This window comes from Aspergillus tubingensis, assembly GCF_013340325.1.
Source record: "Aspergillus tubingensis WU-2223L DNA, scaffold_15, whole genome shotgun sequence".
NCBI lineage: Eukaryota > Fungi > Ascomycota > Eurotiomycetes > Eurotiales > Aspergillaceae > Aspergillus > Aspergillus tubingensis.
Window position 1 is genome coordinate 1,275,201 of NW_023336289.1, and position 22,630 is coordinate 1,297,830.

The following is a 22,630-nucleotide window of genomic DNA, read 5'->3' on the forward strand; positions in this document are numbered from 1 at the left end:
AGCGACTAACAAACGAGGTGCATCTTCTGCCAGCCAGACTATGCTCCAGGATCTTGATCGTGAGGTTAACACGGAGGAGGAACTAACCGGAGAGCCTACGGCCTGGAGGCATGTCTACATGGTAATGCGCTGCCCCGGGTCGTGTGAGTTAGAGCCGCACTGTTGGCAGGATCCATACGGGAAGAGACATTATAAACTGTATAGAGATGAGCTTTTGAGCCTGGTCCGGTACGTGAAGAGTGGGAAGAGATTAGAGTCATTAGAGTCCCATGAAGACGTGCCTAGCAGAGCAAATCTATAGGGTCGAGAGGCGGCTCCTTGAAGGGGCAAAGAGTCGTAGTCGCCTTCCATCAGAGTCGGCCTACCCGCCGATTACCATCACAAATGTGCTTCCTGCACAGGCCACGCAGCCGGGTATGTCATCGTCGCCACCCACCCCGGAAGACGCGTCCATCTGTTCCACCAAGGCTTCGCGGCTTAAAATAGCAGGATTTCGTGACGCCAATGTCCAGGCCTACTGTGACTGTTGCCAGTCACAGGTTGCGAATGAGTTGTGGAAGGACGAATTTCACAAAGCATGTGACGTGGCTCTGGGTGATGGGTTAGACTTGGACCAGATCGATGAGTTAAGCGATCCCGAATACTTCAAGAATCGGGGAGTCAGATGGGGGATTCCTCGTCGGTTCGTGAGGGATATCAGAGACTGGGTAGACAGATTATATTGTTATGTGAATGGTGGGGAGTCAGATTGATGAAATAGACAACCGCGTTGCCTTTAGTCGTTCTTCATAGTCTATCTTCCTATATGTGTGCTACAGCCGAGGAATGTTATATATATTCGTCTATCAATACACCTGCATGCCGAAAATGGCCTTCAGCACTCTGCACCCTTGAACCAACAACTCCAACACACCACTAAAGAAAAGCGTCGAATCCTTGATCTGGATTATTTTCGTACTCATACCACCTCCGCTTGATGAATTGTTTGAGTTCAGCGAAGAACTCTTCAATAGGGTTAAGATCAGGGGAGTAGGGTGATATATATAGCAGCTTAACTCCTGCATTCAGGCACATCTGTTTAACTCGCTCTGTACGGTGGAAGGATGCATTATCCATGATAATTACAGACCTCGGCTCTGGCCATCTGTTGCAGTGGCGGAGAAGCTGCTCGATGAAATCCTCAAATATACTGGCATCAGTTGAGCCTTGAAAGACTCAAGATAAGAGACCACCCTTCTGGGTGTAGGCAGGCAACATCTGATAACGTCGATCACGGTGGAATTTGTAGATCTGAATTGGTGTCACTCCAAGAGGAGACCAGCCAGTTCGCCGAAATCCTATCTACTTATCACAGCCCGACTCATCTACGTATACCAGCTGGTATGACGAATAAGGGGATAGACTATGAAGGTAAAAGTCTCGTAAATCTGCGTTTTGTTCCCTTGCTCTTTGCCGTGCTGCCTTGTTTGACCATCTAATAGAAGCAAGTGTCCTGCTTAGACTCTGTTTGGTTACACGCTTTCCAAAATAATTATATATAATCACCACTAATTCACCCAAGTAACGAGAGTTGGTCTTTCCTTCAAGCGTTCCAACACGGCTTCAAGCATCAGTGGGGTGATACTTCGAGGGCGTCCGACGCCGTTCCGGGGGGCTCTGACATTGCCAAACGCCTCCAGGTTCTGACGGATATATGTTACAGCTTGCTTGCTATAACCAGCGGCAAAGGCGATTTCAGCTCTCGTCGACGACCCGTGCTCAATCATATGCTGAATATGTTCGAGTTGCGGAGCTCTCAAATTTGCCGGCATCTTCGATGCATGTGCGACGTAGTTACAACCTGCTACGTGGTGTTTGCGGAACGAAACCCGCGATTGTCAGCACGGCCTGATAATGACTCCGGTGCCCGACCAGCTGCTGAACCCCGATCGTGGCTCGCCCTGTTTGGACGATGGTGTCGGTAGCATTGCCTTTCAACCCCACCCCTCCTCGTACTTCTCCCTTCCAAGCCTAATCCTTGTGAGGACAAGGGCACTGGTAGTCACCCAATTTGGTAAACCACCTCTGGTGGAAGTTTGAACCACCTTCTCTCGCTGAGTCAATTAAGCTCTGAAGCCGCACCAACCGTTGGGTGTAAAATATTCGGTTTTAAGTAAGTTCCGCCGTCAAGTGTTATCGGGTTCCGAAAAAGCCACGGCCCTCTAATCTCAGCTAGAAAAAAAGCAAACAAGCATGGCGCGTCAAAACAGGCCTCTCTGCAGCCAATGGTTGGCTGAAGACCGCTCCCCTGCCTGCCCCTCCGATATCTTCCTAGAAATAGCCAGACTGCCCCCGATCCTTTTCCTTATTGCTTTCAGACTCATTTCCAGTCTTCACTTCGCATCCCTGCGACCAAATCGCTTTGCAAAGCAATATCACCGGCTCAGCTATGGATACTCCTAGTGCTCCTATTCAAGATAAGACGCACGGCTTGTTCGGATGCTTGAAGACTTTTCTGAAAGGGCAGAAAAGAGACAAACATACACGTCTCACTGCCCTGAAACCAAGCACACTAAACGTCACCGCAAATCCAGATGCGAAGGGTGGCCCTGCCAATTCCAAATATGACATATCCCAAACCAACGACCACGACGCGAAGGGATTTTGGCAGATGGCGTACGACGAGTTAACAGAGAGCGACCCGAACAGTATAGCAGTACTTTCCGGAACAAAGTCTCAGGATGTTGGTAATGCACGAACGAGAGAGATGTTGGATGAGGTAGTTAAGGCAACAAAGGCGCAGTACCAGGAAAAAGAGGGAAAGGATGGCATTCGGGCCACAGCCGATAAAATATTAAACTCAGTGCTGTCCTTCCAAGATGTGGTCGATAACATTGCAAAATTCGATCCGACTGGATACGCTTCCAGTGCTTGGGCGATAGTATCCCTAGGATTAAAAGTACGGTCCTTGCACTAGCCAAGCCAGACAATCAGCTAATGACTTAGATGGCCAAGTCTCATGCAGACCTCCGGGGGGCTCTATTTGAGTCGTCGGGATACCTGGCGGATTTGTTGGCTCGTTGCGCCTTCATTGAAGAACAGTTTTATGGTGATAGACATTCTAACATAGTGAATGTTGAAAAAGAACGATCGATTGTCCGGGTGTATGTGGCAATCTTGCGATACTCCGCCGAGGTACGGAGAGCACAACAGTCCAACAAGGTAAAAGGCATCGTGGAAAGCATAACAATTATCACCAGCCAGCCACTCACAGAGCTCAAGACCGCGATTAAGGAAGAGGAGTCCCACTTGTATCAGTGGTTGATCCTGGACCAGCACCTGCACCGAAAGGAGGAAGCAGAGGATATTCTGAATCACCTCGATACATTGCACGATGCAGTTGAAATGTTAAATCTCCCTTTTGCCAAGGGCGCATTTTTTGGCTCCTTCGAGGACCAGCATGAGGATGAATGCCTTGCCGGAACGCGAACAGGGTTGCTTCAGCAGGTGAAGGACTGGAGTAGGTCCAGTGACAGATGTATATTCTGGTTGAGCGGAATGGCAGGTACCGGCAAGTCTACTATTGCGAGGACGGTAGCCCGATTGTTCAGAGAGAATGGCATCCTCGGGGCAAGTTTCTTTTTCAAAAGGGGCGAGGGAGATCGGGGCTCGGCCGTAAAGTTCTTTCCAACAATTGTGAAGCAATTAGCAGTCCACATTCCTCAAATGGTCCCCGGAATCCGAAAAGCTCTTGAAGATGATCCCACGGTTCCAGGAAGCTCGCTTCGAGAGCAGTTCAATAAGCTCATGTTACAGCCATTACTAGCTGTCGGTCATGGTGAAACCATGGGTTCCACCGTGATTGTCATCGACGCTTTAGATGAATGCGAACCAGAGAAAGACGTGGAGATTATTCTCGACCTTTTACCCGAGGTTGAGATGGCAACAAATATGGCAATCCGATTCTTCTTAACCAGCCGACCGGAAATAACGATCCGTTTTGGGTTTGATCAGATCGATAAGAGCAAGTACCAGAATACCGTCCTGCAAAATTTGAATGAAAATGTGATAAAACATGACATCGCTGTATATCTCAGAGAAGAATTCTCGAAAATACAGCAGAAGCGCCGGCATACTCTTCCCCCCGGCTGGCCTGGAGAGGAAAGGATCGAAGCCTTAGCAATGATGGCTTGTCCGCTCTTTATCTTTGCAGCCACGGTGTGTCGTTTCGTGGCGGATAGGCATTTTGACCCGGATAAGCGGCTTCGGGAGTTTTCTACTGGTTCTACAGGATCAAAGATGGATGGCACATACCGACCGGTTCTGAACCAACTCCTCGTCCAGGATGCTGCGGACAGGAATGAGCTGATTAAAGAGTTTCAGAGGATCATTGGTGTAATCATTCTTCTTGCTAATCCGCTCTCATTGAGCTCTCTTGCGGAGCTGCTGCTTGGAACATCGCAACACAATAGTAGCATTGATCTGGAACGCCATATCAACATCCATCTGGAGTCATTCCATTCAGTCCTGTCTATACCTAGCGATCCAAAACTACCTATACGGACCCTGCATTTGTCCTTCCATGATTATCTGGTGGATGCTCGTACAAAAGACCAAGTGGCCACGTCTCAATTCTGGGTGGATAAAAAGGCAAAGCACGAGCTCATAGCCTGCCAGTGTCTTGCTGTCATGGGCCGTTACCTCAAAAAAAATATCTGTGATCTGCCAAGCTATGGGACCAGCCGAACAGAAATACACCCGGATTCTATAGCAAGATGTCTTCCAGCCGCCCTTCAATACACCTGTCGTTACTGGGTTTACCATCTAACTCAAAGCCCGGCACCAGCCAGAATCCTTGACCAAGTACTCACATTCCTGAAAGGACACTGCCTTCATTGGTTTGAAGCTATGGGCATTCTGGGGATACTATCTGAAGCCATAATTGCAGTGAATTCATTGCTCCAACTGACTAAAGTAAGTAATAAACTGGCTTGTGGCAGCCGACCGACTAACAGTAGTGGTAAATCTAGGACAAATCCAGTAATGAGATGCATATTTTCCTCTTAGATGCGCGCAGGTTTATCCTAAAATTTGCACAAATTGTTGATACGGCACCACTGCAACTATACAGCTCTGGCCTGATATTTGCACCACATAAAGCGTTGATCAGAGAGATCTTTGAGAAAGAACTTCCTGCTTGGTTATCCAGAGGTCCAAAGGTAGAAGAGTATTGGGATCCTGAGATGCAAACGCTGGAGGGCCATTCTAGGGCGGTACAATCGGTCGCCTTCTCAGGCGATGGCCAGCTGCTGGCATCTGGCTCATTCGACAACACCATCAAGCTGTGGGATGCCGCCACAGGTACTCTCAAGTATACACTGGAGAGCCATTCTGGCTGGGTTTACTCAGTCGCCTTCTCAGGCGACGGCCAGCTGCTGGCATCCGGCTCATTCGACAACACCATCAAGCTGTGGGATACTGCCACGGGTGCTCTTCAGCATACACTAGAAAGCCATTTTAGCTGGGTTTACTCAGTCTCCTTCTCAGGCAACGGCCAGCTGCTGGCATGCGGCTCAGAGGATAACACTGTCAAGGTATGGGATGCTGCCACGGGCGCTCTCAAGCATACACTGGAGGGCCATTCTAGGTCAGTTCGATCGGTCGCCTTCTCAGGTGATGGCCAGCTGCTGGTGTCCGGCTCAGAGGATAACACTGTCAAGCTGTGGGATGCTGCTACGGGTACTCTCAAGCATACACTGGAAGGCCATTTTAGCTGGGTTTACTCAGTTGCCGTCTCAGGCGACGGCCAGCTGCTGGCATCCGGCTCATTCGACAACACCATTAAGCTGTGGGATACTGCCACGGGCGCTCTTAAGCATACACTGGAGTGCCATTTTGGATCAGTTCGTTCAGTCACCTTCTCAGGTAATGGCCAGTTACTGGCATCTGGCTCAGAGGACAACACTATCAAGCTGTGGGATACTGCTACAGGCGCTCTTAAGCATACACTGGAGGGCCATTCCGGCTGGGTTTACTCAGTCGCCTTCTCAGGCGACGGCCAGCTACTGGCATCTGGCTCAGAGGATAACACCGTCAAGGTGTGGGATGCCGCCACGGGCACTCTTAAGCATATACTGGAAGGCCATTTAGGATCAGTCCAATCGGTCGCCTTCTCAGGCGACGGCCAGTTGCTGGCATCCGGCTCGTTCGACAACACCATCAAGCTGTGGGATGCCGCCAAGGGCACTCTCAAGCATAGCATAAGCACTGACCATATTGTCACCAAAATTGACTTTTCGGAGCACCTGCCGCTACTGATTACTAACATAGGATCCTTTGATATCCGAAAATGGTATAAAAGCTTCTTAGTATACTCCGAGAAAGTGTCAGAGGTATCTCTGATGGCAGGCCGGTGGGTTACTATTCAGGGTCAAAGAGAGCTATGGCTACCTCCAAATTATCACCCTCACTCGTCAACGGTCAAAAACAGTACTATTGCACTTGGTAGCACGAGCGGCAGAGTTGCCATGATTGCGTTCTCAGTCATGTGACTGCGCCCTGAAATTTCTTCCCAACTCATAAAGGGCGTTAAGTGCATAAGTAATCAGGTGATGCAATGTAAACGACCAAAGAAATTGTGGAAGCAATATGATGATATTGTTTGTGTGTGTAGACTAACTAGCTAACTACGCGAGGAGGTGACTGGGTGGCTAGGTGACTAGGTCCGAGATCACGTGACCTCATTTCACAAACTCTTTTCCCACTGTACGATGCGTTAATCTCAAATATATATAAACTCATCAGAAGGACTGTTTTAGAATCCATAAAACACACTATCACAAAAGCTAGTGGTATGCAAGTGGCTGTTTGAGTCGCTGTTTGGATTATTCTACTTAGATCATTATTTCTATGACTGAAAGCTCTATCACAAGTAGAATATTTCGTAACTAAAGACTTGGATTCTAACTCAATCATATAGTATGCGGTAAAAGCAGCGGTGGGCATGCTTCACTAGTTTTTCTTATTGCCCGTTAGCCCACTATTGCCTTGGAGCAATGGATCTCGTGCCTAAGGGTCCCATCTCTAGCCTCGGGCTCAATCACCCTGCTTTTGGGCATGCTGCTGGTAACCACACTGCTTCTGTGATTGCGTCTCGTACGTCTACGGTTGTCTCGGCGAAATACACTGATTCTGCGTCCAGGAGTGCAGTATGGCCTTGTTTCCCTCTTGTAGGCGTTGTTATAGGCTGTCCTTCTTGTGATCGATAACAAGGTCGATTTTGTTCTTCAGTTATCAGCTATAACGACCGAAACCAGAAACTTCAACGTGTATAGTCACATTTTAAGAGTAAGCGAGATCTAGGTTGAAAAATATGAGACAGACCAATAGGAAACGGTGGGAAGGGAATGAAGGCAAAATGACAATACGAGTCATTCTAAGCAAGGTTGCATCTCAGCTTATAATTTACTAGACAGGCACGTTCTACTTGAAGAAATAGCGATAGCCCAACGCAGAAGTCAGAAAAAAGCCAACTGCAATCGCGCCGAGACGAGCAGCATTTATGGGCTTGTGCTTTGGTGAACACAGCTCTTCAACAGTGTAGGTGTTTCTCTCGAACGCAAGACGATCTAACCCGTACCTCTTGGACTCTAGATGAAAGGATATGAAGTTCTGTCGAAAAGAAAACCAGCACTTTGCAGCCAGTTGCGCATTGGGATCATCTCGAGCCGTGTATCCATACTCCGATGCATTGTTATCGGCGGGCATGCAACTAGTGACAGCCTTGTCTAAAGCAAAAACTATCTTCTGAACATTCTCAAGTGTTTCGCAGAAGGTGTCTCGGAAAGTCCACAATTTCGAACCAAACCTGGACGATCTGCCGGCTACTCTCCTGGTCCTTGTAGCGAGCAGAAGATAGTTCCGTGTCTCACCTGCAAGGACCTCCTTCGGGTAAGAAAGCAGGTCGTTTGTATATCAATGAAGTTTCTCATGACGGGAGCCAGCGCTATCCAGTAAGGAGAAGGGACCTCCTCAGTGCGAGAATACTTGAATATAGGAGGTATATAGTGAAACGAAATGCCACTCATCGAACGAAGATACCCTGGGAATGCTTCGGCCGCACACCACTCGGAGCTTGGATGTGGCTGTCCATGTGCTGCCAGATGAGCGGGCAAGTTCCCCTGCTCCATGCGGAACTCCATGGTACATGCCTCCGTGAACCCACGAATAGCATTCGCTGAAAGGCTGCCGACCAGGGAGTCTTGGGACCCGAAGTATTCAGCACCCAATTGTAACCCGTGCGTAAGGACCGCTGTCCAAGGGCTGGCATCCGGTAGACTTTGGCCGTCATTACAGGAAAAGGAGGATACGCGATTGCGCTCATCTGGACTGAGGAGAGAGTCGTCATCGCTTGCGAACAGGATGAGAGTAGTGATGGCCATAACTAGCTTTGTCTCATGCGAGCAATGAGCATAGAAGTATTCGCCAACTTGTTCAGAAGTGTGAACTATTGCTTCTAGAGCCTGACGCTTGTCGGGGAATAGGTGTGCCAGATGCTCTTGGACCCAATTATGGAGGTCATAGTGTAGACGTTCGTCGGCTGTTATGGACTGGTGCTGATGTCCTATATCTTCAAGCAAGAGGAACAGATATTTGCGTACACTTTGAAATACCTCTTGCCTCTGTTGATCACCGAGTTCGGTTTCATCGTGAAACTCTAGGCACTCATATTCGGGCCTAGAAAGAGCCGAGAAAAAGTCGATCTTCATGTTGGAGGTTGGAGAATATAACCCACAGAGAGCGGAAGAAGGAGACATGGCGCAATTTATGCAGGCCAGTCCACTGAAGTATGTCGGTCGAGATCGGGGATATCTTTGATCTTCTCCATGTCTTTATGCGTGAATAAGGAGGATGGTGTCGGGTGCTGACTTTGCAGGATTATCAAGGTTAGAGTCAATAGTGAAAATCATCAATTTTGGGCTATGAAGCTTGGTCATCGACTAGTTTGTATACTTGTTTCAGTACCGAGAAGACGTCATAAGCTGAGTTCTCACTATTCCTTGATATTTCATCAATGTGTTTAAATGGCAGGGGCTACCGAAAATCCTTCAAATCCAGCGAGGTACATATCTTGAATAAGGTATAATTGGTAGCTGACATTCAGGCTGGGGTCTGATACGCTGGACATCATTCCTCGTCATGCGGCCTAGAACCGCAAGGAAGCTGTTCAGAATTTCCTAATAGAGCATCGGGCGTATGTCTGTGCAATACGGCAGGTAGAGCAATGAGAAAAGTACGAACCTCAGAGTCTCTATTCATGAAAGTTTTCATCATCTGCTAAGAAAAGTTGTGGCAACCCGACCCGATATCGACTTTTTTGTACCTCGACGACCGATCCAGAATCAGTTGAGTGGGGAAATCATATATCTCATAGCCGGGGAACCGGCTCGAATCGTGATACTAAGCAAGGGAGAAAAGTAGTAACTAGTGATAACGCAAAAGTTAGTCATCAGGACGGATCCTTACCTTATACTATGTCCCACTCAATGAATTGGACGTTACCCTGTGAAGGCCATGGGATCCCATATTGAGTGCAGTTTCCACTAGAACTTGCCACCCGCGCTGATAGAAGGGGGTGGAGAGCCTTATAATAGCATGTCGACAAGAAGAAAAAACTAAGTTGTGTTCAAGCTCGGCTTCTGCCTCGGGGAGCAAATTCTGTGTTACGGTAAAGCATGGCAAGATCCTTGCCATACTATATATAGCGGACCAGATCGAGCCTGGTGCACATACTATTATACATCTATCATATCATACACAAGCCAAACATTCAAACATCCATGATCACGGATCATTAGAAGGTCTTCCGTGTAAAAGCCATATAAGCCTTCCAAGGGAGCTTCCAATCCGACCGGAGAAGTTCAGGCTGGAAGATATCGAAATCATGACTCTCTAGTCTATCCAGCCACAGCCGCGTTCCAACGGCCGGCATAAACACACCATATGCACGATTGACCTCCTGTAGTGGGGTCTCATTCTGGGATTGGAAATCATACTGATGATCCTCTTCATGGCCGTGCTCAAACTCATGCCCTGCATCCTGCCCAGCACGAATATAGCTCAACATCTGCTGCACGGTAATCAGGTGATCGCTGGCCCGAGTGGCAACCGTGAAAACAGCATCCCGTAATCCTGGCGCCTCACTGCCCAGGCGGAACACCTCTTCTTCTTTTACCCCAGCCTGCGCCATTACATCCAATGGCAGCATTACGGCTCCCTGCTTTGCTCCTCCGGCCATTGTCGTACCAGTCTGGTCAGGACGCTGAGTCGATGCGCCCGGGAATGCCACCAGTGGCAAACCACGGAGTACAGCTGTGATACCGGCTGCCTTTCCAATATGCGATGCCACATGGTCCGCCGTTACGGATGTCATGGGCAGTGCTGAGAGTGTCAAGTAGAGCAAGGTCGAATAGGTGCTTTCCGCATAGGATTCGAGGGCAGCGATATCAGGGTACGGGTCGTTGGTAAGAGTCTGCTCGCGGGCATTGATCATTCTATTCAGCCAGCCTTTGCTGATTCGCGCCCGACCTCGCGTTCGTTCTGTGAGGTCTGAGATGGCCGAGGCGAGGAGAATGGCAATAGGTTCTTTTGGGGGGGACCCGGATAGTGTTTTGGCCATTGCATCGCGCCAGAATTGAAGGCGCATAAGCCCGATCGTGTGGGATGAGGTGGTATCAGGGATTAGGGAAAGAGAGACATTAAGAGCTCGAAGAGCGATGTAAAAAGTTTGCGCCGTTCGGGGAATGAAGGTACTGAGGGTATAGGAGGGTCGGTCATATTGTCTGGCATGAACATGGACTGTATTAGATGGGTCGCAAGTTACGATGGGTAATTGAAAAGACTTTACAGAAGAAGATTCGAGCAGTAATTCAGTGCTGCTTGCACTTCAGCTTCACTTGCTCCGGTCACTGGGGCGGCGACAGCGCGAGATTGGCTGAAATGGCGTTCTTGTGATCGCTGCACCCTTTGACGGGAGATGCTGCATCGAAATAGCGATTGCTGGGTTATGCGGCCCGACCGGATGACGTTCTTGGACATAGACATTTTGAATCAAGAACTCTCACTAGTGGCCGGGATAATTATCAGTATGATTAGTATTCCCGCAATGAGCACTGGTTTCTTCCCCAAAGCGGTGGATGCCGGCATTACCTCGCTCGTGTCACGTGCTTGACAGCACCGTGCTGAGACTGGACCGAGTCATTTCGATCTCCAGTGGGATATCGGGCAAATGTAACTGGTTGATGTTTATTGCCAGTGGAGCGATTATACAGTCTGATTGATTCCCCATCTCAAGATCAATGAAAGAAGATAGTATGTTTAACAATAACCAGAGGCCTGGGTCCGTACAAGCGGGCGGGCATCATGTAGAGCATCCTATTTAGGATGCGGTATGCAGAGCGGTGAAAGTACTTCATGCATCACCAACAACTACTACATACATAATATCATAACAATAACTTCCTAGGAAAAAGAAAAGACCACACTTTCGTGTTTCAAGACCACATGGTGCATTCACCTTCAAAACAAATAGGCTACTATGCGTTATCCACCGGACTTATGTGTGCCAGTGACGCAACGGCGGAAAACAATCCTGCTAGTCATGGGACCGTTGTCTCAAGTGGAGATGCCGACGGAAGGAAGGGTCAGTAGTCCGGCCTGGTCTGTTCTGGTGACCGAGTGTCCCCGACCGAGGGATTCACCTCCTATCTATTAGAGTACGTCCAGCAACTCCCCCGCATTTCGCTCTCCTTGCGGCTGGACCATCGATTGCCCCGGCTGAGCTGCGGTGTCGTATAATAACGTGTCTCCGAAGATAAACCTTTGACACAATCTTAAGCTTCCGACTAGATCTCTGCCATGGAACATTCACAGAACTTGGGTTTCGAAACTGCCCGGTAGGTTGTTGCCGCTGTTCCTCGAACGGACCGAGGCTGGCTGGCGGCGAGTCCGGGGCAATTCATAAGCTTACTAGCCTGTACCGCCCCGATTGAATGTGATCTCTTACCGCTAGTAATCATGATACTGTAAAACAAAACATCCATCCATTCACCCTTTGGGTGACGGCGAATAACCTGAGGAGGTAGCCAATACCACTTACCACCGATGTTGCATGTGCATTCATGGCTTCCCTGCTCAAGTGGGTCCGAGCATCTGTCTACTCTATTCTCGCAGAGCTCTCTCAAACACCTCGATGCTTTCCAACTACCAGGTTCACAGCCAATCTGGCATCCACAATCCTTGAGGAAGAGCACTTCAACTCCTACAGGAATGGCCACTACTACCCTATTAACTTCATTGACATCTCCGCTCTCTTAAGAGTCAGGTCATCGGGAAAATAGAATTTGGATCCTCATCTATTGCTTGGCTAGCCCAGAATCTCATCTCCAGTTTGTTCTTCCTGCTTCATACAACCAACCTGCGGACTGTGGCTGAGTGATATGCTGATTTCATCACTATGTGACTCTCAAGGTCTATTCCTGCGATGAATCTCATACCCAGAGAGTCAAAATACATCAGCACATAAGTCAAGCCAATCTATCCCATCCCGGATACGGCTAGGTACGAACAACACTCCATACTTTGGTACTCGACTCATGCGGATCTGGCTGGGGTCATTGGTCTTCGGGGTCATCCGCCGTTGAATCCTTTGTAATGGGGAAAGCGAAGCAACGAGTTCTTGACTGAAAGATATGTTATCCTACTATCTCGAAAACGATTAGCATCAGATTGAATAAACCCTGTAGGATGGTGGAAGCAAGACATCGCCATCCCACATACCGGGGAACTCAAATCGTCCGCTGAATCCCTCGAAGGGAGCAACACAAAGGCTTTCGTACATCTATCTCATGGGAGGGGTAATTCAGTGGCGATCAGAAGATAGAAAGACGGCAACGGAGCTGTTGCGGGATCCGTGGCTGAAGGGAGAGACAATACAGCCTAGAAAATGCTGTCGTAGCCGCAAATCATGCTTGCAGCTGTACAGCTCTAATGGAAATATCAAAACCGTTCGGTACCCCATGGGGCCGGTGCCAGACCCAAAGCATCAACTGTGAAGACTTAAGAGGCATTCTCGTGATGGCTCGAAATTGGGTCAACTCCGTCCCCACCGGCCCAAAGTAAGTTCCTCGGCGATCCGGTTGACCACTTTACCTATATTACCGTCACATACGCGGCATCCCCACCAGTCAGCGGAGCCAACGGGAAAGATCCACCTCAACCATGACAATACGTGACCATCCAGCAGTCGGCTGATCCTGGCTTCCATCCAGCCGAGGTATCTTTCCTTCTCTTGATCTTCAACTCGCTCTCTTATCTCATGTGGCCTTTCTCCCTGCTACTTTTTTAGCTCACGCTCCTCTCCTCTGCTTTCTTCCCTCTGATTACAAGCCATCTCTAACTCTCCTTCTCTTTCTCATCTTCCCCCCATCCCTTCACAACCTCGAGGCATGTTCGCGGCTTCGAGCAGAACCCGTCTCTCCACTCTCCCCCGGACCCGTCTCTCCCCCGCCAACTCGCTCCTCGCCAGATCTGCCGTCGTAAGCCGTTCCCATACCACCAGAATTCGTGAATAATATCGGCTAATTGTGACTTCTACCGCTTAGACACCCATAATGGCACCCCGTCGCAAAGCATCTTCTGTCCCTAAGGGTAAGCAATCACATGCGAATCCGATTCGAGATCCGCTATTGACACGTTGTGATTGGATAGGCTACAAAGAAGATCTCTCCAAAGGCAATATGCTCAGATTCGAAGACTCCCTCCCCCGCCTGCCGGTACCCTCTCTGGAAGAAACGGGCCGTCGCTACCTCAAGTCCGTCCACGCGCTGGTCTCCGAGGCCGAATATGAGCGCACCAAGAAGGCCGTTGACGCCTTTGTTCGCCCGGGTGGTGAGGGTGAGCCCCTGCAGGAAAGGTTGCTCGCCCGCGCCGCCGACCCCAAGGTTAAGAACTGGCTTCTTGAATGGTGGAATCACGCCGCATACCTGGGCTACCGGGACCCTGTCATCCCCTACGTTTCGTACTTCTACTCCTACCGCGACGATCGCGCCCGGCGGGACCCCGCCAAGCGCGCCGCCTCGGTTGCTACCGCCGCTCTGGAATTCAAGCGCCAGGTCGACGATGGCTCCTTGGAGCCTGAATACATGCGCGGCCAGCCCATGGCTATGAGCACCTACCAGTACATGTTCAACTGCTGCCGTATCCCCGGTGACAGTGTCGATTACCCCCAGAAGTTCCCGGCTCAGGATAACGAGCACATTGTGGTCGTGCGCAAGAACCAATTCTTCAAGGTGCCTTTGACCGTCAACGGCAAGCGCCTGAACAACTCTGAGCTGCAGCGCCAGATTGAGCGCATCTACGAGGTTGCCCAGCCCGCTCCGGCGGTCGGCGTCTTGACCGTCGCTAACCGTGACCTGTGGGCCGACGCACGGAAGAAGCTGCTGGCTGCGCACCCGGCCAATGAGCAGGCATTGCGGGACATCGAGTCGAGCGGGTTCCTTGTCTGTCTGGACAATGCCACTCCCGTCACGCTGGAGGAGCGTGCTCATCAGTACTGGCACGGTGATGGTACCAACCGCTGGTTCGACAAGCCGCTGCAGTTCATCATCAATGACAATGGCACCGCTGGGTTCATGGGCGAGCACAGCATGATGGACGGCAGCCCCACCCACCGCCTGAACGACCACTTGAACAACCTCATCTTCAACCACAAGATCGACCTCTCCGAGCAGCCGGTGCGGTCCGACCTGCCCGACCCTCGTCCCATCACCTTCCACCTGGACGGCCCTGTGCTGGAGGCCATTGATGCCGCCAACAAGGAGCACCGCCAGCAGATCTCATCGCACGAGCTCCGGGTCCAGGCCTACCAGGGCTACGGCAAGGGCCTCATTAAGAAGTTCAAGTGCAGTCCAGATGCGTACGTGCAGATGATCATCCAGCTCGCTTACTTCAAGATGTACGGCAAGAACCGCCCGACTTACGAGTCTGCCTCGACCCGCAAGTTCCAGGAGGGCCGCACAGAGACCATCCGCACGGTGTCGGATGAGAGCGTTGCTTTCTGCAAGGCCATCAGCGACCCTGCCGTCCCCCGCGAGGAGGCTGTCCGTCTACTCCGCTCGGCGTTGGCCGCCCACACGAAGTACACGGCGGAAGCCAGCGATGGCCGTGGTGTGGACCGCCACCTGTTCGGTCTGAAGAAGCTGCTGCGTGAGGGTGAGAAGCTGCCTGCTCTCTATGAAGACCCCGCATTTGCGTACAGTAGTTCGTGGTACCTATCAACCAGCCAGCTGAGCTCGGAATTCTTCAACGGCTACGGATGGAGTCAAGTGATTGACGACGGATTCGGCATCGCTTATATGATTAACGAGAACAGGTAAGCTCCCCTACCCATAATCATTGATCGTTGCTGACTAGTGGTTTAGCTTGAACTTCAACATTGTGTGCAAGCGCCTTGGCGCAGAGCGCATGAGCTACTATTTGAACGAGGCGGCATCTGATATGAGAGACATGCTGATGCCAGACTTGGCTGCCCAGAGCGAGAAGGCCAAGATGTAAGATAGATAGATACCTATATACCAGCGATACACTTTATTTCAGACCACAATTGAGGATATACACGTTCATAAAGAGCAGATAGATGAATCATAACCCACATGTCCAGAACAACCTGCAACAACACAGTAACTTGATATATTTCCGCAACAGCCGATAGAATAATTCAGGAATCATAACATATTTGAAATATCAGTATACTAATCCCTCCTTTCTCATCACCTTTTTACCGTATCTACAAATGGAATGGATCTATGTGGCCTCACTAATCGTGCATGTGATTCTGTGCTCTGACAGCGTTATGAAACTCAGGCTGACAGATTCTGAGCCATTCAAGGTACAGACTTCACAATACATTGGATCCCTGCTCACGTGGCAGTCAAGGGAACGAAGCCGCAGACTATGAGGCAAAGCAGGCGGCGGAATGTAAGACTGAACCGGGATAATAGATAAGCCGGCTCGCATTTTCTACTAAGAGAACCATATGCAGGGAGTTCTAGAATAGATAAATCAAATAGTAGGGATCACAGTAAACTGCAAAACTTACTATCCGCCTACTTAAGGTCTTTTCCGGGGACTTTCACGTAGTACAGAGGCCTGCCAAAAGCGTATAGTATATCTACAATTATATTTATGTATATACTAGTATACAGAGGATTAGCCTGGCCCCACTTTCTCTGGTTAATACTACGATGTGGGAGAGTAACTAGTACCGAAACTGTGAAAAAAAAAAAAAAAAAAAAAAAGTTCCAGTTTCCTAAGCATATAATATCTGGTATAAGAATATGAATTCAATTGACTTGAAGTCAATCCCTAAAATGTGTACTTTTGTGTCTCTTTGCTACTGCTTTCATTGCTTCCTTATCTTTCTGTAACCTTGATTTAGCATGTCTTCCTGCGGCTACCGGTTTCTTTTATTTTCATATTTATTTTGTTTATTATTTTGGCGGAACAGATGCTGATCCCGACCTAGACCAGGAACAAGTGAGCTTATTGATTGAAATTTATCCTCATGTGACAATATTAGCATTATTACGTATTATGATATGAGTTAGGCCTATATCAGATTCTAAAACTCTCAAGCGTCATAAAAGACTACAAATTAGGGGCGCGCATTGTCAAGAAGGAACTGCACGGCCTCAGGCCACCCTGAATCCACCATTTCCAAAACAGTCTGGCCTGTCTCATCGTGCTGCGTGAGATCAGCTCCGCCTCCCTTCTTAACTAGCAGATGCAACAATGGCAGATCCCGATACTCAATCGCCTGCATGATAGCATTCCAGTGCCGGTAAGTTTTATTGGGGTCAGCACCCTTCTCAAGCAGAAGCTCAATCATGGAAAAGTTACCATTGAGGGTCCGGCGGATTGCTTTCACGAGAGGGAGATGCTCGCCGGGGGCATTTGGATCGGCACCTCCTTCCTCCAGCAGGAACCTCACAATGTCTTCATGTCGCTCTCGCAAGGCCGTAGTGAGTGGGGAGAAGACGCCACCGTTTTTACACTCGACACTGGTACCAGCAGCGAGCAGCAGTTTAATGCTCTCAAGCTGGTTGGCAAGCACGGCCATCTCCATGACGCCCTTGTAAGCAGAGAGATCAGGGACCAGCGGAAGCAGTTTCTGAAGCAGAGCCGGAGACCGCACGGCCATGCATACAGGCCAATCTTGCCCGCGTTGAGCTGGGTTGGCACCATGTGCGAGCAGGTAGCTGAGCATTTCCGACCGGTTCTCACGGATGGCCGTTGTCAGTGCAGTATGACCTTGTGCGTTGCGGTCATTCACGTTCGCACCTCCCTGCTCAACCAGCCACTCCAGGGCCGCAGTGTTGTTGACTTGCACAGCCAGCTCTACGATTTCAGGTGGTTGAAAAAGATCAGCACCAGCCGCAATAAGGACAGGTAGGAAATGGAGTCGGTTGTGGGTGACACATTTCCAAGCGGGATATTCGGATGCCATGACGTTTGGGTCCGCACCGTGCTCCAGCAGCAGTTTCAAGATGTCGGCCCTATTGTCGCGAATGGCAGAGCAGAGGGGCGTGTAGGTACCGTCCTTTTTGGCATTCGGATCGAGTCCAACCTCCAGCAGGGTGCGAACAGCTTCGATATTGTTCATGCTGGTCGCCTGTTCCATGAGACCTGGGGTCTTTCTGATGTCGGCCCCGCTATTTAACAGAAGACGCAAACATGCTGGCCGGGAGATAGCTAGCCATAGGACATGCTCCGGTCCAGGGAGATTCGGATTGGCGCCGTGTTCGAGCAGTGTCGTTACGACGGCAATCTGCTCGGTCTGCACCGCCTCGTTGAGTGCCGTTCTCCCTTGGCAGCCCTTCTTGTTTGGGTCGCTGCCGGCGTCTAGTAAGAGAGTGATTAGCTTCGGTGGCGCCTGTTGTTTGATAAGCTCGACTAGCACTGTGCTACCGCTTGGCGTTTCAGCATTTGCATTCCCCCCATGCGCAAGCAGCTGCTGCACCATATTGAGCTTTCCCTTCGCCAGTGCACGACTCAAGGGAGAGTCCTGTCCCGGCTCCGATGCATAGTTGGAATCAGCGCGATACTTCAGTAGCAAGTTCGCCCCGTCGACAAACGACTCATCCACTGCGACAAGCAAGGGCGTCTTTCCCTGCCGGTCGGGTTCGTTTGGGTTTGCACCAAACTGCAGAAGCAGGCGCATGCCCTGAAAATCGTGCTGGTGCACGGCCTCGTTGAGCGGATGAATATGCTCCCCAAGATTGGGCGACACTCCACTGTCCAATAACTGCTCTAGCAACTTGTGGTTCCGTCCCCGGACGGCGGAGGCTAACGCACCGCGCAGTCGCGTCGCACTAGCTCCACTGTTTCGGCTAGGGGTGCGATGGAGCGGGCCAGCTGATGGCTCGTATAGCCGGTGATATGTGAGGGTATCCCCAGATATATTATCGTCGAGAGGCGTGATAATTTCCGCTTGTGGCTCGCGCGAGCTCGTCCGCACAGGATTCCCATTCAGTCGCAGAGGCTGAGGACGGGAGTTAACGGGGGGCAATGAAAGATGGTCCTGGCCATTGTCATTTGCAGTGAGGAGGGAGTCAAGCGAAAGCACGGAGGAGAGTATGTCATCGGCATTGGACTGAGGGTTTTCTATCGCAACCGAGAGTTGTACTGGGGACTCTTTGGGGGGCACAGAGGGGACTGACGCGGATGACAACGAAGTGGCCACCTCCTTTGATACCTTTTCTAGAGATTTAGCCTTATTGATGCCCATCACCGACCGACCTTTGGCCATACGGTCCAGTGCGGCTGCCAGCCCGGCGTAGCCAATGCCCACTGATTCCTCCATGAATGGCTGTTCGCCAAGAGACCAGTGAAAGGCGAGGACGCTGATTTGAAGTGTTTCGGTTGTCTTTTTCAATGACTCGCGAATGCGGTGCAGTTCGAGGCTTGGACGATTCCATCCGCGTTGAAGCCTGCCCAGGGCGCCACGATGTTCATACTGGATGAGTTTGGTCACGACCTTGTCCAGACTCTGGAAATCGCGATACGCGGCCATGAATTTCTTCGCCACCTCCTCCACGATCACATCGGGCAGAGCGCGACCGGCAGCAGTGGATTCGGTGAGACCCGCATCAATGGCCCATAGAGCACGACAGGTATCTAGGAAAGTCTGTGATAGTTCACGAAAACCGTCCGGTAGGTCGTGCTCAGTGCTGAGATAGTCCAGCATATGCACCGAAATGCGATTGCCTAACTGAGTGGCCTGAGCCGAGACGGTGAAAACGGCCTTTTGAGCAGCCATTGCGTTTGAAGAAGGCAATCTGGCAAGAAATAAAGATAAGAACAGGTTAGAGGGGGAGAGGAGGAGCCTCAGACAGGATCGATAGATACTGAAAGAAAAGAAAGAGAAAAGGATTTGGAATCTTTAGAGGGGGTGGGTGAAGGAGGACCAGGAGTCGTCCGCGAGCTAATAACAAAAAAGAGGGCCATGGTGGTGAAGGAACCAACCATGAGGCAGGTGCAGCAGCGATACCTTTCACTAATCCTGCCCAGCTGGGATGATGAATGGATGTAAACTTCGGCGGACTCAAAAGGCTCCCCTGGATGGTGAGAACTAGAGGAGTGGAACCTTCGGCCCAGACCGAGCCGGCTTGAGCCTTCGAGGACAGTATCTTGGAGTATTGAGAGGACAGCCTCTTTTGGGTCCCACTTGCCTGCTTTAGGTTCACTCATGTGGAGTCCGACGGCCTCGAGAGGTGTGAAATGACTGGGGGAGACATATCGGGTCGCAAATTCGCAATCTCATAAGCCGGTTTCATCCCTTGGAGGTTTTGAGAGGGAGACTAAATTCAAAGGCTGACGCAGGAGGGTCAATGGGAAGTTCAGCTGGGCTAGGGTTAGCACGGAGCCAGGAGTCAATCTAGACGGTTTATAGCTAAGTGGTAGGAAAACTACGTACGTAGTAAGTAGATAAGTCGCTCATTTTCCCGAACTGCTTCCCGCCCCACAGGTTCTCGTTCACCCTTACTGTATGTAGCAGTATCATGTACACTAGGTAAAGCAAACCCTCCAGCATCGGTTTGGTGCCTCGGCTTTTTCATAAAGAATTGGTTCCGAGCACCGCTTTAGTCCAAGAGGATTATCGCTTGCTATTCGGAGCAGACGAGACAACAGATGCCACGACTTTGCTCTACCCATCATATCAGAACAAACCCACATTGTGCAATCGAAGGGCGGCGGAATGCGGGGCCGGGTCGGGTCAACAAAAAGTCCGGCTCGAACAGGTATAGAAATACAAATGGAATTGGATTGAATATAATAAAGTACTGTATACTATATCTTGCGTAGAGACAGATTTACCTATATAGACAAGCACACCATCATATTCTCGACAACCGGCCCATGCGATAAACAAGCCGAAACTCCAACCCCGATGCTCCACATGCAGAAACAAGCGAACAGAAGATGAACCATGAAACAATACACCATCCCTACCAGATCCAATCCAATCGATCAATCAATCAATCCTAGTCCCTTCAAACCAGCAGAGAGAAAAAGAGAGAAAGATGCAAACTATGCAAAGTAGTATGCAGCGACGAAATTCTATACACGACAAGACGGAACACAACAAATGTCACTCAATCAGGGTAGGTAGTTGTTACACCTGACCTGGATGATATTCTGCTCTCCAGAAGAACTAATCACGAAAGCGGTGAGTTTTCCGCCGGCGATACAGCCGGTGTCAATACCCTTTGTATAGGTGTTGATGTTGAGGGCTGTTTCCGAGTCGTGACCGTAGATGACGGTGGTGGCTTTGACGGCACCTGCATCTTCGTCGTCGTTTTTGTTTGAGCTTTTAGAGCTTGAATAGCCGACGGATTGATGTTTGTTGAAGAACTATACTGTCATTAGTATTATTGTCTCAAAACAAATGGTACGGAAATTTTATAAAGGGGACTAACCTTAGTCCACATCATACCATCCCGCTCTGGGCTAGGCATATGGGTGTCCAAGTCGATGGTCAACATATTCATCACGCTATACGGATCCTGATGATTCAGATCCACACCCGGAATCAGTCCCCCATGCACGACCGCAACCTGTCCCATGGTAGGAATCTGTCCCACGTTAAGAATAACTGGGCAGGCGTCTAGCCAGTCTGCTTGTTCGTCTGATAGGACACGCGCGAGATCACGTTCATTCTTAGCCTGCTCTGTAGACTGCCCATCGAGGTATTGATCGGAAGAGGTATCAGTTAACGTCTGAGCTTCGATCATATTGTGGCGCATAACAAGGACGCGATCTTCGTTGTTTCCGCGCACACAGGACGCGGAATACTTTCGGGCGAAGTCGACAACGTCAGTGCTGTTGGGGCCCTGGCTAATCATGTTTCCAGTAAAGATGAGGTGATCGTTGGTCGGATCGAAGAGGAGTTCTTCGAGGAGGCGGTCCACTATCAACAATTTTGTATGTCAGCGATCCATGCATGCATTCAAATACCATGAACTGCATCAAGGGGGGTGAAAAGGGGGCATACACTCTGCCATGCATCCCTGCACATCACCCACAACAATCAGCCGTTCCTCCCCCTCAGGCAAAAGCTCCTTATCCAACTTTTTCACCTGCACAACATCATCAAACCCGGGAAAAGCGTTCGTTCCAAACCATCCACCCACTTCCTCCTTCACCTCTGGATCTAGCGCCCGCAACAACGACGCATGCTCCGCTAGCCGCGGAGAGAGGATATACAGCCATCCCAGCAGACACGTTATGACCAGGACCAAGTACACCACGACATAGCGACGGAAGCGCGGCGCAGTGACAATAGACAGGAAGAGTTGGACGAATCGGGAAGGTTCAGAGGGCTGGTCGGGGTTGGCGAGATGGGAGTATTTGGCGTTAGTTTGCCATTCGTTGCGCACGTAATCGATCAAGGGTCTTGTGTAGCGCTTAATGCGACCCGTAGGGTGGGGAGAGAAGCGGCCATCATCAGAGGTGTCGGAGGAGTATTCGAGGCTTTCGGTGTCGTGATAATTATTCATTTTGGGAGGCGGACAAGTGTTATTTTGTCTGATACCGGAGGACGAGTGTGGGGGGGGAGAGAGGTTGTTGGTGATGTTGTAGGGAATGCTAAATCAGGAATGAGGCTATGGATAATGGACGAAAAGCAACAGAGAGAAAAGGGAAAAAAAAGAAAGAAAGGGAAAGCAGCGACGATCAGAACCGATCGACAACACGGCCTTCGATGTGGAATGGCAAGGGAGGACACAGTCCGGGCCCAGCCGCGTCGGTGAAAGAGAGATAATGAAATGGCCCCAGATGGCGGAATGGAGCGATGGACCCAAGATGTGGAAGGGACAGAGTTCCCGCAGTCTTGTGACGCCTTACTCGAAACATGAGTGTTTCCCTTATTTAGCCATTTTTGGGTTAGTGCTAGGGTGCCGTCCCTCTTGGCCTGAGCACTACTAGTCCAAACATGGTTTAGGTGTTCTATTCTAGGCAGGCGCGACTCGTCAGGGTCCAAATCGAGCATTTAATGCGCACTATTCTTACTCAGTGTGCGAGGCTGAGCAGATAG

At 50.1% G+C, this 22,630-nt stretch overlaps 6 protein-coding genes across 6 annotated transcripts; 2 read left to right on the plus strand and 4 right to left on the minus strand.

Moving 5' to 3' along the window:
- Positions 1–2,428: 2,428 nt before the first annotated feature.
- On the plus strand, positions 2,429–6,530 carry AtWU_11252 (WD40 repeat-like protein; the record flags this gene model as incomplete). Its single annotated transcript, XM_035506352.1, has 3 exons — positions 2,429–2,938; positions 2,986–4,953; positions 5,010–6,530. 3 exons carry the CDS (start codon positions 2,429–2,431, stop codon positions 6,528–6,530), a joined length of 3,999 nt encoding a protein of 1,332 aa, XP_035362245.1.
- A 1,332-nt stretch (positions 6,531–7,862) lies between these two features.
- On the minus strand, positions 7,863–8,747 carry AtWU_11253 (uncharacterized protein; the record flags this gene model as incomplete). Its single annotated transcript, XM_035506353.1, has 1 exon — positions 7,863–8,747. One exon carries the CDS (start codon positions 8,745–8,747, stop codon positions 7,863–7,865), a length of 885 nt encoding a protein of 294 aa, XP_035362246.1.
- A 1,085-nt stretch (positions 8,748–9,832) lies between these two features.
- On the minus strand, positions 9,833–11,082 carry AtWU_11254 (uncharacterized protein; the record flags this gene model as incomplete). The annotated part of the gene is made up of 2 exons (XM_035506354.1): positions 9,833–10,820; positions 10,886–11,082. 2 exons carry the CDS (start codon positions 11,080–11,082, stop codon positions 9,833–9,835), a joined length of 1,185 nt encoding a protein of 394 aa, XP_035362247.1.
- Positions 11,083–13,484: 2,402 nt separating this feature from the next.
- AtWU_11255 (carnitine O-acetyltransferase CAT2) lies at positions 13,485–15,591 on the plus strand (the record flags this gene model as incomplete). Its single annotated transcript, XM_035506355.1, has 4 exons — positions 13,485–13,574; positions 13,641–13,686; positions 13,747–15,409; positions 15,459–15,591. The coding sequence occupies 4 exons, from the start codon at positions 13,485–13,487 to the stop codon at positions 15,589–15,591; spliced, it is 1,932 nt and encodes a 643-aa protein (XP_035362248.1).
- A 1,099-nt stretch (positions 15,592–16,690) lies between these two features.
- AtWU_11256 (ankyrin repeat domain-containing protein) lies at positions 16,691–19,354 on the minus strand (the record flags this gene model as incomplete). The annotated part of the gene is made up of 1 exon (XM_035506356.1): positions 16,691–19,354. One exon carries the CDS (start codon positions 19,352–19,354, stop codon positions 16,691–16,693), a length of 2,664 nt encoding a protein of 887 aa, XP_035362249.1.
- A 1,340-nt stretch (positions 19,355–20,694) lies between these two features.
- Positions 20,695–22,094, minus strand: AtWU_11257 (putative serine/threonine-protein phosphatase; the record flags this gene model as incomplete). The annotated part of the gene is made up of 3 exons (XM_035506357.1): positions 20,695–20,949; positions 21,015–21,505; positions 21,590–22,094. The coding sequence occupies 3 exons, from the start codon at positions 22,092–22,094 to the stop codon at positions 20,695–20,697; spliced, it is 1,251 nt and encodes a 416-aa protein (XP_035362250.1).
- Between the last annotated feature and the right edge of the window lie 536 nt (positions 22,095–22,630).